This window comes from Pogona vitticeps, chromosome 1 (assembly GCF_051106095.1).
Source record: "Pogona vitticeps strain Pit_001003342236 chromosome 1, PviZW2.1, whole genome shotgun sequence".
Lineage (NCBI taxonomy): Eukaryota > Metazoa > Chordata > Lepidosauria > Squamata > Agamidae > Pogona > Pogona vitticeps.
In genome coordinates this window covers 94,408,947-94,423,053 of record NC_135783.1, presented here as the reverse complement: position 1 = coordinate 94,423,053, position 14,107 = coordinate 94,408,947, and the positions used below count along the sequence as shown (strand labels likewise).

The following is a 14,107-nucleotide window of genomic DNA, read 5'->3' as shown; positions in this document are numbered from 1 at the left end:
TCAGCATGTCACAGAGCTAATGTAAAATAATGGCCCTTTAAAATACCTCACAGGCTGAGATCTTCCCCATACTACTTACTTCTTTAGAGATTAAGAACCACAAAATCACCTACCACTTTGAAATTCAAAAGCTTGCATTTTCAAGCATAGTAAAACCTTCTGGATCATTTGTCTTATTAAGGCTTCTAAAATTAGCTTACTTTCCAAGCATGGCTTGTTTTAAAGGTTCATCACATATACACTGCATGAGTAATGTAGCACCAAGAAGTAGACAGAGGCCTTTTATGGTTAACACCCTAAGCAAATCTGCCTTAGTCGCAATGACACAAAAAATAAAGAAGAGGGCAGCTAATGGACTGAAAAGTCAGAACTTGGAAAAAATAAATAAATAAATAAATAAATAAAGGCGACAACTCCCATCATTGCTCTGTCACCATGCCCGTTCTGGGTAGGGAATTCTGAAAGCGCTAGTTCGAAAAAGTACCGTTTCTGAGCTTTGCAAAATGTTTCTGTCTGAACCAACCTCCAAAGCAGTGACAGGTCTGTTTCTGAATATATGCCATAACATAAAAATGACATCTCATGGAACAGAATGTTCCTGTGACTATCTGATGTGGAAACAAAAAAGGGAATATGGTTTTCTTCAAGCCTCTTTGTAAGTTATCATGTAGCTGCCTTTAAGACGCTTCAAATCCTTTTTCCTCAGTAAGGAACTGGACTTCCAGGCAAGTGTTAACAATTATTTTATTGACAAACTCCCTGCCTGTTTCAAAGATGGGATATTCTCTTTCACCCTCTTTCTATGGGGCTATGACAAGCCTTAGTGGGCTTCCTTCTCTGAAACCTTCCCTCCATAGGAATTAAGGGATTCTGATGGTTTATTTATTTATCTTGCAAGCATCTCCATTGTATGTGGGGTTCCAGTTGTGCTACTCCTCTTCTACCAGCTGGCCCCTAAAATACTACTGTGGAGCTTTGACTTATCTGAAATGTTCTGGCCAAAACTCTTGGACGGCTCTTCCACTAGGAATGACAAGTCAGGGCTTTGAGGAAGTCTGGCGAAGTGTCGCTTGCCACAGCTAGGCTGGTTGGCCTACCCTGCAGTTTCTCTCTAGTCTTTTTAATGCTTTGAAGGGCCCAATTCTGATTGGAACTATAGGAGGAGAAAAGGCTCAGCGCCTTGGGTTGCCAGGTCAGCCGACTGTGAAAGTGGGTGCAATTCCCATTCCCTGCCTTGCTCCAAACTGCAAGATATACCCAGCTGCACGCACCCACCTACTCTCACTCCAATTTCCTTTGCTTGTTCCTGGATATGTAAACATTACACTGGTCCAGTGAACCATAGTGCCAGTTTGGAATGAGGGGAGATGGGTGCCCATGTTTAAGCTACCTGCTTGTTGAAAGGAAACAGACATGATAGCATTAAGGATGTGAATAATCCCATGAAGGGAAATTGATATTTTTTATGTTACTATGTTTCCCTTACAGGCACAGGATTCCTGCAAAGTTGATCAAGTATCAAAGGAAAATGAGACTGACAGCTTCACCTTGCAATGAAGCCCAAGATGTCTCTTGCACATTTCAACTGCTGAGACACTGGGGAAGGTCTCTGAATGAGATCACCAGGTATTCTGTTGCCGCCACTCTAAGTATGTGCAAATGTGCAAGGATGAATTTCTAGATTTTGAGTGGTTAGGGCAGAACTTTAGGACAATGGGTCTTTTTCTTTTTCTCTCTCTCTCCTTCTCCTCATCACCGCGTCACTACCAAAAATCCTAACAGCTGTCTCTTGCTTCTATTTTCATTGTGTATTCTCTGGGTTGGAAGTGGGGAAATAATCCTGCCAGAACTAACTCTGATGACACAGTGTAATCCCAGCTCTTTTATAGCCTTTTTATGTTTTTCCATTTGTGAATGGTTCTCCCCCTGCCCCTGGGATTTGGTAACCCACGTGGACATGAACAGAATAGGAATATCTTCAAAAGGATGCAGGACAAAGTAGCTCCTGGCCCGTGTGCTCTTGTCTGACTATGGACCACATGGGGTGTAGAGGGATGTAGTGAGCCCATGGCCTGCTTTGCAGCGTTGAGTCACAAAACAAAAGAAAGCTAATCTGTGTTAATCTACCTACAATATGTGCAGGCACAAGGTCCATGCCAGGATAGGTGTGGGCCCAAAGGTTTGCCCCAGCTCTTCCTGCCAGCTACACCAGGCTCAGAAATGGCCTCAAACTGAAAAACCTAAACAGGAACTGACTAGATGTCCATGTCAAATTTCGATTTTTGTCGCTTTGGAGGACTTTTTTGTCGTTCATGACTCCCTCCCCCCCCCACGCACAAGAACTGCAGCTCCTAGATACTTTTTAGAGCAGAAAGGGCATTTTTCTGGCATTTGGGGGTGAAAATTCTGGCTCCTTGAGGGCCCTGTGGAGGCGGGCTCAGATTGATATGAAGAGGATACAAATTGCCAGTGAGATACATTTTGCTCACCTCTGTGCTAGGAGAAACAGATGACTTTGATCTTTTAAGGGAGCGCCATTTCTAATGACATACTAAAAGTATCATCAAGTCTGAGCCACAGAATGTTGGTGTGGATGAATCTGATCTTTTTGAACCGACTCTAGGTTTTTATTGATTCCTTATCCAGGAAAATGTAAATATGTGATTGTGCTGACAATTTGGTCCCAGGACTGATCAAATAGCCATTAAAATAGGATTGTTATCTATTCTGGGTTTATTATTTATTTAAAATATTTTTACCTTGCCTTTCTCCTTAAAAGGACCCAAGGTGGTTTACCCCTTGAAATGCCATATCTCCCTTATTGGATGACCACTACTATTCCTTTTCACACAACTCTTCACAGCCATGTTGTAGTTTTGGACAGCATACGTATCTCAGCTCCTCTCACATGCTGGGTGCTTGTTTTTGATTTCATATATTCCAGTTGAGTCATCGTGGACATGGTTGCAAAACCCTTCAAAGTCAGTTACTCATTTTCTTCCAAAACCAACACTTCTGGATTGTATAAATGCCCATAACTATCTATTTATATCCCAATTCTGTACTCATATATGCTGCATCCAAAGTATACTGACAGTATTTTCCACATAGCCACAAAAATAGGAGCAATCTTGCTTGTTTCAAACCCAGAAAGAGCAGACAGGCAAGAAGGTACAGTATAGATGTCTGGTCTAAAGCAAAGAGTGATCCTCATATCCGTACCTTTACAACCATTTGTTATTCTGGCATCTCCATAATAACCAGGAGCACAGAGTTCACAATTGAACCCTGTGGTGTTGCGCATGCAGTTGCGACACTGGCCGGTCACTTCATCGCAATCCTCAAAGATCAGGTTAGGATCTGAATTGCCATTGCAATCACATTTTTTACAGTAACTGCCAATCACCAAGGGGTTCCCATAGTAACCAGGAGCACACCTAGAATGAAAATGCAGACCAACAAATGATTACTGTCTGACCTTTCAGCTTAGTGATATTCTGCCCAAGTCAACAAAGAGAAGATAGGGACTTTGAATGCTGTCGATGACTTTCTGTATCTGTGCTCTTTCCTATGTTGGCCTAATTATTATCTGCCATTATATCTGCCATATAAATTCCTTCACACTCCTTGGGTCGAGCTAGCACAGCAAAGCAAAAACTGAAACAGTTTAGAGTGGAAAATGAGTGTGTGCCACTTTTCTATTTCTGAAGACAGAAACAAAATTCAAAATGATCTGGATAGGCTTGAGCACTGGGCTGAAAACAACAGGACTAGGACTCCGAAAATACTCCACCTGCTTTCTGGGAGTTGTAATCCAATAAAGGTTCTTGAAATTACAATTTTAAAAAAGGAACTAGAGCATGTTAAGTTATGTTGCCTGTCATTAGTTCTTCCTCCCTTTCCAACCCTGAGCAGCAGGTCAGCCTCTGGCGTGAACCAAGAGGAAAAAAAGGGGCAGCCAGACCAGTTTGTCCAAGAACACTGGTTTAAATCACTCCTGGGCCTCAGCCTATCAGCAACAGACCCCGTGAACCCGGGACCTCTGAATGGAGCTCTCCTGACAACATCTCCCAAGTCTGCTTCCTTCAAAAAAGTGTTCCTCTGCCTTCATCAGGAAATTGTCCCCATCGCTGCCCATCTGCACTGCACAGAACCAATAAGCCAAAATGCAGAACGGAAGGACAATTGCATACGGGTAACTCCTGCTCTGCCCAGTTCCCTGATGCATGCCCCTTCCAGCACTGAATGTGAGATAGGTCCAGTGACTGGAAGCCTGCTGGAGCCAATGGGGAAAGCTAATGCGGTTACCCTTCTGTTCTGTGCTTAGGCAACAGGATATGGGCCTCGGTTGAAGGGACCTGCCATGCCTCAGGAAAGGGGTGGAACCTGGAAGAGGAACTCTGGCCCTAGGTGCATAAAATGCCTCAGTTCTGCACCAGTCTTCACTGAACTTCACTTATTTAATTCTCCCTGAGGTCTCACTACTCCAGTACTGCGATGTGCCCTAAAATGTCCTGTGAGTCAAGTCAAGACAAGACACTGTGTGGCTTTTCCTTGGCAGCCAAAAAAAAAAGAAAAGAAAAAAAAGAAAAAAGGATGGCCTCTTTTCATTAAACAACTATCTAAATAAGCACCTTCCATCAAGTTTGATAGTGGCCGCCTCTGCCAGTTTTATGTATGTTTGGAAATATTAATGCACAAAAAGTATATAAAATGAGTATTTTTATATTTATACTTTACCCTGAAAGCAGTTTCATTCTAGAGACCTTACAACTGCAGCTATAATCCCAACCTCATTCTCATAATTGCAAAATAAAAGCAATGGCAAGCAAATGTTACATTTTTCTATATAATTTTTTTCTGTACCCACTCTTACTACAACAATTGAAATGAGTGATTTCAATTACTGAAAAGCTTCTAAGTCATTGTGTGCTAGATCAAAAGGACAAATTAATATTTTATAGGAAAACAAGATGGCCTCTTCAAGGTTCAAAAGCAATGTGTCAATTGTATCCTTGAATTCCCAATGGGTGCTAACAGCACTTATCCTAATCAGGCACATTTCTGACTAATTTGAACAGTTGCAGAAAGGGCTGAAAATCTCTCTCTAAAGAAAGTACTTGCTTAGAGAAGCAGTACATGTCTGAAGCGTAATTCAAACAGCTTTTAGACAATAACACCCTTTCAGGGTTCCCAGTACATATGGGACTGTCACTGTCACTGATGGCAGAGACTGTAGAAAACAAACTGGAGATTGTAGAAATACTGTTTCCCTGAAAATAAGACCTAACCTGAAAATAAGCCGTAGTATGATTTTTCAGGATGCTCGCAATATAAGCCCTACCCCAAAAGAAAGCCCCAGTTAAGTGAAACCTCGTCCTCCACCATTGTGCAGCATTGTGCAGCAACCAGAAGAAGATGACATGGCTGTATTTGAATAAATGTTGATTGTTGTACATGGAAAAAAAATCCCCTGAAAATAAGCCCTAATGCATTTTTTGGAGCAAAAATTAATATAAGACCCTGTCTTATATTAGGGGAAATATGATACATGGTTGAACAGAGTCACACACGTGCTAATGAAGCAGATCTGGTACAATTATCTGCCATGACTTTTTGGGACTCTCATATAGATTTTTTTCGCACTATCCACAAAAATGTGGCACACAGCCTGAGGAAGATAGATTAACATTGAAAGCTAGCTGTTTTATTTTTTTAGTGGTGTAATAAAGGTATCACAAGTTCTTGCATTTGTATTATGTAAGGGCTACAAGGCCTTCTCTATCCCCCCCCCCCCAAAGACTGGAAGATATCCTAAATAGCTGCCCAGAACACGATCTAGAAGACAACATTATCTCTTAACATCAGCTGAACAGGACTGCAAGCTGAAGAAAACATCTGCTTGCATCCATCAGGTAATACTATTAATTTGACTTCAATTGGCTTCTCCTTGTGGGTGGACTAAATTTTAATCCTAGTTCTTTGATGGAGGTTTATTATTTTTCTGTACTACCTTTTCACTGGATAAATAAGAACCTTGAATTCCAAAAAGCGGCAATGGGTGGTGGTGGTGGGAAGATGCAGATTATTATTAAGTAGTCCTTTGTTTGAAGTGTTGGGAAGAGAAATTTAGCCAACTATCTGGGGTGGAGTTTTAAACCACACCCTCAATGGCATTTGCTGCTTGCATTTCAACTCACCTTAAGAAGCAGATCTGGAATAATCATTTGCCATGGATTTTTCGGACTCTCATATACATTTTTTCTTGCACTATCCACAAATTCTCAGTGCACAGCCTGAGGAAGATGAATTCATGTAGAAAGCTCGCTGTTCAGATTTTAGTTGTTTAATAAAGGTATGACCTGCTCTTGCATTTGTATTATGTAAGGACCACATGACCTTTTCTAATCTTTTCTGATATATGCTTTTTTCCTTCTCAATGTAAAGGTGGGATGAATTTAAAATGTGTAAAGTGCCATCAAGCTGCTTTTGACTTAAGATGACACAGAAATGGGATTTCTGAGGTATGCAAGATGTTCAAGGAGTGATTTACCATTGGTACACATCCATAGTGAGTTTCTGTGGGCCAGAAGGGGTTTGAAACCAGCTTTTTCAATCCTGGTTGAACACTCAAACCATTACACCACACTGGCTCTCATGAATTTAAAACATGGTGCTGGTTAAATCAAATGTAGACTATATGGTAAAAATAAATGACATGATATTCCAATATTCTTAAAATCTGCATGTGAAACTATACGTACCTTTCACAATTTGGACCTGCATAATTTTCTTTGCACATACAGCGCACCAGTCCATTTTTTCTGTAACAGGAGACTGCAAAGCTGAAATTGCATTGAAAAGCCATGATTAGTGATGATAGGTACATTCAACTTTCAACTTGAGAATTCATGTTCTTAGCACTATTTTATGCTCTCCTAATGAGTGAAATGCAGCAGGGTAAGCCAGGATCTTACTGATTCCTTTCTTGCTGTTTTTTTTCATGTGCCTTGATCTCTTTATTTATTTAAATTATTTTTACTCTGCCTTTCTCCTTAAAAAGGACCCAAGGTGACTTACATACAGTAAGTATACAGATACTAAAGAAGATGAAACAAATACTGTACCACCCTAAATAACAGTAAACAAAAGCATCTGTGAAAATGATGCCAAAGCATTAAGGGACAACAATCAATTTAAAAACTCCCCTTAGGCAGCCAGTGACTAAGAGGAAGCTTGCTTGAAGAGAAAGGTCTAGATCTGCTTTCAGAAGGACAGCAAAGATGAGACCAGCCTGGCCTTCTGTGGGAGGGAGTTCCAAATTCTGGAAGCAGCAATAGAGAAGGTCCTCTCCTGTGTCCCCACCAGGTGCACCTGTGAGGGTGGTGGGACCAAGAGAAAGGGGTCTCCTGATAATCTTAATATCCAGGCAGGCTTATAAAAGGAGATGTGGTCCTTGAGATAACTTGGACCCAAGCTGTTTGGGGCTTTATAGGTTAAAGCCAGCACTCTGAATTGTGCCTGGGAATGGATCATCAGTCAATGGAGCTGCTATAACAGGGGGTTTAAATGATCCCTGTGTCTAGCTCCAGTAGCTGTGGTTCAGACTATGCCATTCTCTCCCCTGACCTCACAATCTTTGGTGGTGTTGGAAACTTGCCCCAGAAGGGGTCCCAGCCTTTTGTAAAGAGTAAGAAATAGAGGGGGGCTGGCAGCAGTTGGGAGGGGGCTCCTACTTGCTGGTGGGAGCAGCTCCTGTAGGTTTGAAGCAGTTTGTTGGATGCTGCTCTGTTTTTAATTCGTGCCACCAGCGGGTACAGTAAACCTTGTAAACCACACCACAGAGTCAACGATAGGAGGTGGAGAACATTGTTTTTCATAATCCCTCTGCTCATATTTAGGGTACATGTATTTATCTGTAAAAATGTGCAATTCATGCAACTAAGGACCGAGTTATGCATTATATAGATAACCTGGTGCTAGAGCTGAAGTAACATTAATATTTTAGACATGTGATTTTGACAGCCTTTGGTGTCTGAGAAATCAGATTTTCCAAGAAGAATGTTTCCTTTTTAATCACGAAATACAAAAGAAAGCAAGCTAATTTGCAAAATCTAAGAAATGAGAGAAACTTTTGCTGTGACAATCACACAGAATCAACTCTGTAGCTCCCTCTTATAGTTTAGCCTGGACAAACTGGTCCCTATCCTGTGATGGTGTTTGCCACAATAAACATGCTAGTGTTAAAGCTCCTTATGTGACTCTGCAGGCTGTATCCAAGGATGGCTTTGCATTTCCAGTCTTGGAAAGCTAGGAACCTGATTTCCATGAGTCCCCTCTACCCACAACTGCAGACCTCACGCACTTCCTGAAAACAGCTGCTGAGGCTAGGTTGGGACATTTGGACTGGTATGGATGATAGCACGGAAAGCCAACGGTAAGGAACACATCCAAAATTTCATGCCTTTCTATGCTGGGGCACAAGGACCTTCTGCTAGTACAAAACCACCACAAAATGGAATATTTTAGTTTAGGATGTGATTAAGTAGGAAGTGTCAGACTACCAAGAAAAAAAATATATGTATGCTGCTTTTTAAAAAAAAAACATTAAAAAAAGAAGCACCAATGATTCGGGATTATCTTCAGTTTTTTCATCTGCATTTCTAATATAATATCCTCTAGAGTTAAAAGAAGTGCATTTATTTGGCTTATTTGATGACATTTATAGGGTCATTGAGACTCCTGAAAAACACATTGTCCTTCTGTAACATTTTAAGAACACAGTTTCATTAGTGTTTCATTAGTGTTTCAGCTTTGTAATTCCACCCCACCCCCCCACCCCCATTGTACATGAGCCAATTCCTGAACGGATTAAAAGAAGTTTCTGAATCTTTGTAGGAGTGTTTGCTTAAAAATATTGGTCATAGAGAATTAAAAACAAAAAACTGATGACATCTGCTAGAATTTGGAACAGTTGAAATTCAATTGTTCTAAACAAATGGTGGTCTCTTTAATGGGACTCTTCTCCAAGTTCCCAGGATATCAGATATAGATGGCCAGGCTCAAAAAACAACAACAACAACAAAAATAAATAAAAACTCCACACATGAATCTAGTGAACAACTGTGTATGTAATGAATCAGCCATCTTAGATATTTTGTTACAGACTTTATAAATTCCCTTGCTATGTTATTCCTATGGCTCTCTCTTTTGCTAGAAACAAACCAAGCATTGTACCTGTCAGGATGTTGACTCTTGGTATTCAAGATCATTTTTTTTTAAAAAAAAAAAGACTTTGGAAGGCTAACCTATATAAAAGGTCTAAAGTATGCCCATTTCTAAGGGCCACCCATTGTCAAAATGGTATATCTGAGACTGGCTGTCCTGTTTGAAAGGGACACATGTGGCTACAATGGAGTATTTTGTGAAGTGGTGGAATAAAGAAGTAGAACTGGACCCACCATGAGGCAAAGTCAAATTGCCATGTCAGGGAAGTGATTTTGAGTATTTTAAAAGCGTTGAAAATTGATAGTTCAATTCATATATAAAATAAAATTATATATTTTATTTTTCCTGCTAGGGTAGAGGAGAGGTACTTATGGGTTTTAGGTTTCATGTACCAAAATAACTTGGGCAGTTCGGGGTGTTATAGGAAGTGTGTGAGGAACTATTTGCTGTGCTACCTCAGGCAGCAAAATGTCCTTGGTTGGACCTTTAGCAGTTTTGTGGCCAGGAGAATGACTAAATCTAGAACACTGCCACTGCATACATGATATGCAGGAAGTTAGCTTTTCCAAAAATGATGTATATGCAGATCCAGCAGCTAGAGTATGGAAGAGAACTAACTGCTAAAGGTCCATTTGGAAGGAGTTCCTAATCTAGCTAAAGATAAATAGCCAGACTTGGGATGGTGTCACTGTAACCAAAGTTTGGGCATGCGCTGGGGAGCTAAGGCCGGTCAAACACTACCTCTCAGCTCTTGTCTTCTGAATGTTCCTGTGTATTTCTAGTACAGTATCTAGCATTCCTATATGATGCGGATCCTGTGTTGATCTGTCAGTAATAAATCTATCATTATAACAGCATGTTATTTTTTTCTGCTCTGTATCCTTCTACTTCACACTAATGGGAAAAAGGGAAAGCGTCAAAAATGTTGGGTTCTCAAGACCTAACAGCCTCTTCTGCAGGAAGGAAAACTATTGCAATTTGAAAGTGCCATTCTACAGGTTTTTATGGCAGCCAGTGCTATGAACTATAATAGTTTTACCCTTGTTTCGAGAGGTTCTTCACAAGAGTAACTGTGTAAATTAAACATTCCCAATAGGTTTTGTATCAGCAGTTTTCAGGATAGCAGGGTAGGATTTGGTAAGTACTTTGGGAACTATGAACCTATTTACATGGTGAAATGTATTATCGAAGGGAGAGAAATGGAAAAGAACTTTAAAAAAAACCCAAAACAAAACCCAGCAGCCTGTGCATATGACCTTTACAACATAGTTTTGCAGTGCCAGCAAAGTGCGTACTTCAACAGAAGAAACAAGCTACAATAAATGGCTTAGAAGTGAAAGGTAATTAATTAAGTAAAACTAACCGCAGGAAACCCTCAAGAGAAAATGTCATCTCTGCTACTCTTTGGTTTAGGAAATAAAAATTATTTATGGGTTCAAGCTAACCTCACAATGGAATTTACAATAGATGTTACATTGCAACACGTATTTTATGTTGCAATTCAGGAATATTCAGATGTTGCACCATGTAGCAGTGGATTCTCGGTTGCTATTGTCTGAGAGACAAATTAATCCCAGACAAGGGATTATTTTCTTCCCAAGGCAAGACTATTGTCCCCTTGCAGTGCTGCCACACACATCATCCAGAATCCTGTAGATGGCTGGTGGTTATGCTACACAGTGAAATTCTGATGATTTTCCTTTGTTTGGAAGATGCATACTCTGGGATGCATCTTTGTTTAAAAAGGTGGAGAACAGAAGAATTGGGATAGGTTTACCTGACCGTAGCTAGTAGCGTAAGTTTGGTTCCATAGTGCCAGTACTAGGAGTGCTAGAACAATTTTTTAAAAAGGCAATAAATGTGTGTTCCTGTGTGAAAAACAGTACTAAACAAGGGATGCAAATCTTGCAGCTTCTTCTTCTTTCTGAAGAGCTGAGAGAGAAAGGAGAGAAAATTCTCCCCTATTCTTGTCCTGGTATTTCCCCCCCCCCCGGGACATTTGGTGGGCCTCCTCAAGTGTCTTGCATTATTTCTCACACAAAAGAAAAAAGCCCACTTTCTGTACAAGATGGTGGGAAGGAAAATTCCTGGTCTTGATGCCAATGTTCCGTTTGGGAATACAGGAAATGTTTAAAAAGAATTTGGGTTTTCCTCCAGTGGAGCTTGTTTTAATCACAGCTAGCCTCTCACCACATGGCAGGCCTTCTGCTGAGTCACAGTAACAGGCCAGGCAGGCCTTGAGTCACCACACCTCCCTCTTTTTTTGGGAATAACTGGCTTTTGCATATGCTGCAGCTTTTCACCCTGACCTACATCCAGAGCGTGTATGTCTTTGCCTGGAACGTCCCTGGCACAGTCCCTAGGAGTCAGCCACAGATAGTGCGATCAGCTCTCCCAACAGTTCACTGCAGAAAGTGAATGCTGGGGGAAAGTATCCTTTATTCCCCCCCCCCCCACCTCCTCACACACTTTCAGATACAAAACCCCAGAGTGGTCAATGCAAAGTTTTCACAGCCGATACAATCGCCCATTTTGCTCCAGGCGGGGCACTACATTATACAGGATGGAGTGGTTATCTCTGCTATAGGAAAGAGAACAGAATAAGACAAACACAAGAGAGTGTAAAACCTTTTCTATTTAGTGTGTACTACCCTTTCTCAGTGTGTTGTGTCCCATCCTATGGTAGGAGTTTTCATATAAAAACTAAAAATGGGAAAAGGAAAAAAGAAGACTTTTTGTTAAGAATGCTATGCATGATATCCCTGCTCAGAACACATTTTGAGGAACATAAAAAATATTGAGAGATAGGATTTTTCCTGGAGCATGCTGGGCAATCTTATATTGAGAATCTCCTCAGGACCTCTTAGCATAGCAAAATGTGCAAAATTACTGAGAATGAGACACTTACTGTGGAATCATCACATCTCTAAATTATGTGTCAAGCATAAACAATATTTAGATAACCAGACATAACATGTATTTATTTTAATAGATTTCCTATCACTACAAATATGTTAATATGCTACAATTCTGCTGTGGGGGCAGTTTAGCTACAACTGGGCTTGTTGGGCTGTTGAGATGCTACATCTTTACTTTCCCCTTTCTCTGTGCATCCTTAATTCTTTTTATTTCAAATTGTTTATCCCCTTATTTGATGGTGTTTCACCAGCATTTCAGTCTTGAGTGAGAGCGTTCCATTTGACATGGTGAGTATCAAATTCATGTTACTACTGCTCAGCCTAATTTATAGATTTTACATCCTGAGTATCAGAGCTCGGCCATGGAATTCTGGGAATTTGCCCTTCTTAAGGACATAAGCAGAGATCTGATCTGCTGGATCAGAATGAAGCCCCTAACTGAGTTTCTGTTCCTACAATGGCCAACCATTGGCCATTATACACAGGAAGACCTCTAGAAAGACAAGACACCACCTGAACACCATCATCTTGCGTTCCCCAGAAACTGATACACAAATGCACTCTGCCTCAGATGCTGGAAGGTGATATATAGCTATCCTAACTAGTAGCCACTGTCCTTTATGAATGTAGTTAATCCCCCTTTAAAACCAACCAGCTTGGCAATTATCATTACATCATGAGTTCCATAGTTTCTGTCCAAAAATATAAGTTTTGAAGTTCTGTTAAATGTGCCTACAGCGCTCACCTATCAGCAGGCAAGAGTATGTATACTAACAGGGTCAGATTTAGCAGTGCTAAGAGCCATGTGGTTGTGCAAATTATCACATTGTTCAAAACGTATAAAGAAAAAAAGAACCTGGATAAAATAAAATATATAGTCCTTCTGGCTTGTTTGACAGAGCCCCTGGAGTGACTGAGAGAATAAATCAGTAAGAAAAAGTACGGACACTTTCACAGTCTGTTTGTAAAAAATGAAGAGTTTAAATTATCTTGTTCTGTGTTTGAGAAATTGGTCAATATTTCCCCCCTCCCTCAGGGCATCTCACAATATCTGGGTACAGATAGACTTAGCAGCAGGAGGAACAGTTCTTTTTAAAAAGCATTTACTTGGCAACCAATGGCAAGGGGCACGGGCAGGGCTGGCAAAAACTGGGTGCTCCCCTGGTGACATCTCCTAGATAGCCATCGGGACATTTTTCACAATGGTCTCCAGCTGTGTTTCTTTGACAATCCTGCAATGTGAAAAAAAATGAAGAAGGAGATAATTAGAAAAAAGTAAAGGAAGGAACTTCTAATTCAACTTTAGCAGAAGTCATTTCAGCAAGTGCTCTTGGCAAGCAGGACAGGCGGGCCCAGTGCCTGTTACCAAACTCTTTCAGGTATTCACTGATTAGATGGAAAGGATTTGCAAATGATATTTTGGACAAGAATTTTGCACAACAGTGTTGGCCTGCCAGAATTTGTTGATAAAGCTGCCAACAAGATCATAGCTATCTTTGAAGGCAAATATCTTCAGTCAGACCTTGATCCCACAGACAATACTATTGTCCGTGGGATCACTGATCCCACCTGTTGTACTGCATTCTACTTTTTTAAAAAAATGATTTAAAATAAGGTGTCCCTATGATGTAAATGGAAGCATGGATTATTTCACCAGGGAAGTGTGTTTTCTGGTTGGAAAATGACCTAGAATACTGTTCTGCCAGAGAGTTGATTTATTTTAGAATGCACGCAAACCCCAATTTATTTCAATTGTGTCTGCATATGTACACCCCTCTGTTGCTGCATACTGAACCTTTAGGTAGCCAATGAAGGCAGTGGGAGAGATGGTAGGAAGGAAGGAGGGATGGATGGGGACAGGAGAGCCAGGGTCGGCCAGCAAAGCTGCTCATCCCTTTAGAAATTTTAGCTGCTTTGTCCCTTTAAGAATGCTCCTGCTACTCCCTGTGAGGTGGAGAGAA

The 14,107-nt window shown here is 40.7% G+C and overlaps 1 protein-coding gene across 1 annotated transcript in view; it reads right to left on the bottom strand.

The window, feature by feature from the left end:
• The window catches only part of LAMA4 (laminin subunit alpha 4), a 117,579-nt gene that overhangs the window by 69,835 nt on the left and 33,637 nt on the right, over positions 1 to 14,107 (bottom strand). Inside the window, exons 3-5 of the mRNA XM_020805347.3 lie at positions 13,254 to 13,378; positions 6,765 to 6,845; positions 3,223 to 3,437 (exon numbers count right to left, since the gene is read on the bottom strand). Coding sequence (XP_020661006.3) covers positions 3,223 to 3,437; positions 6,765 to 6,845; positions 13,254 to 13,378 — 421 coding nt within the window. The remainder of the gene's footprint in view (positions 1 to 3,222; positions 3,438 to 6,764; positions 6,846 to 13,253; positions 13,379 to 14,107) is intronic.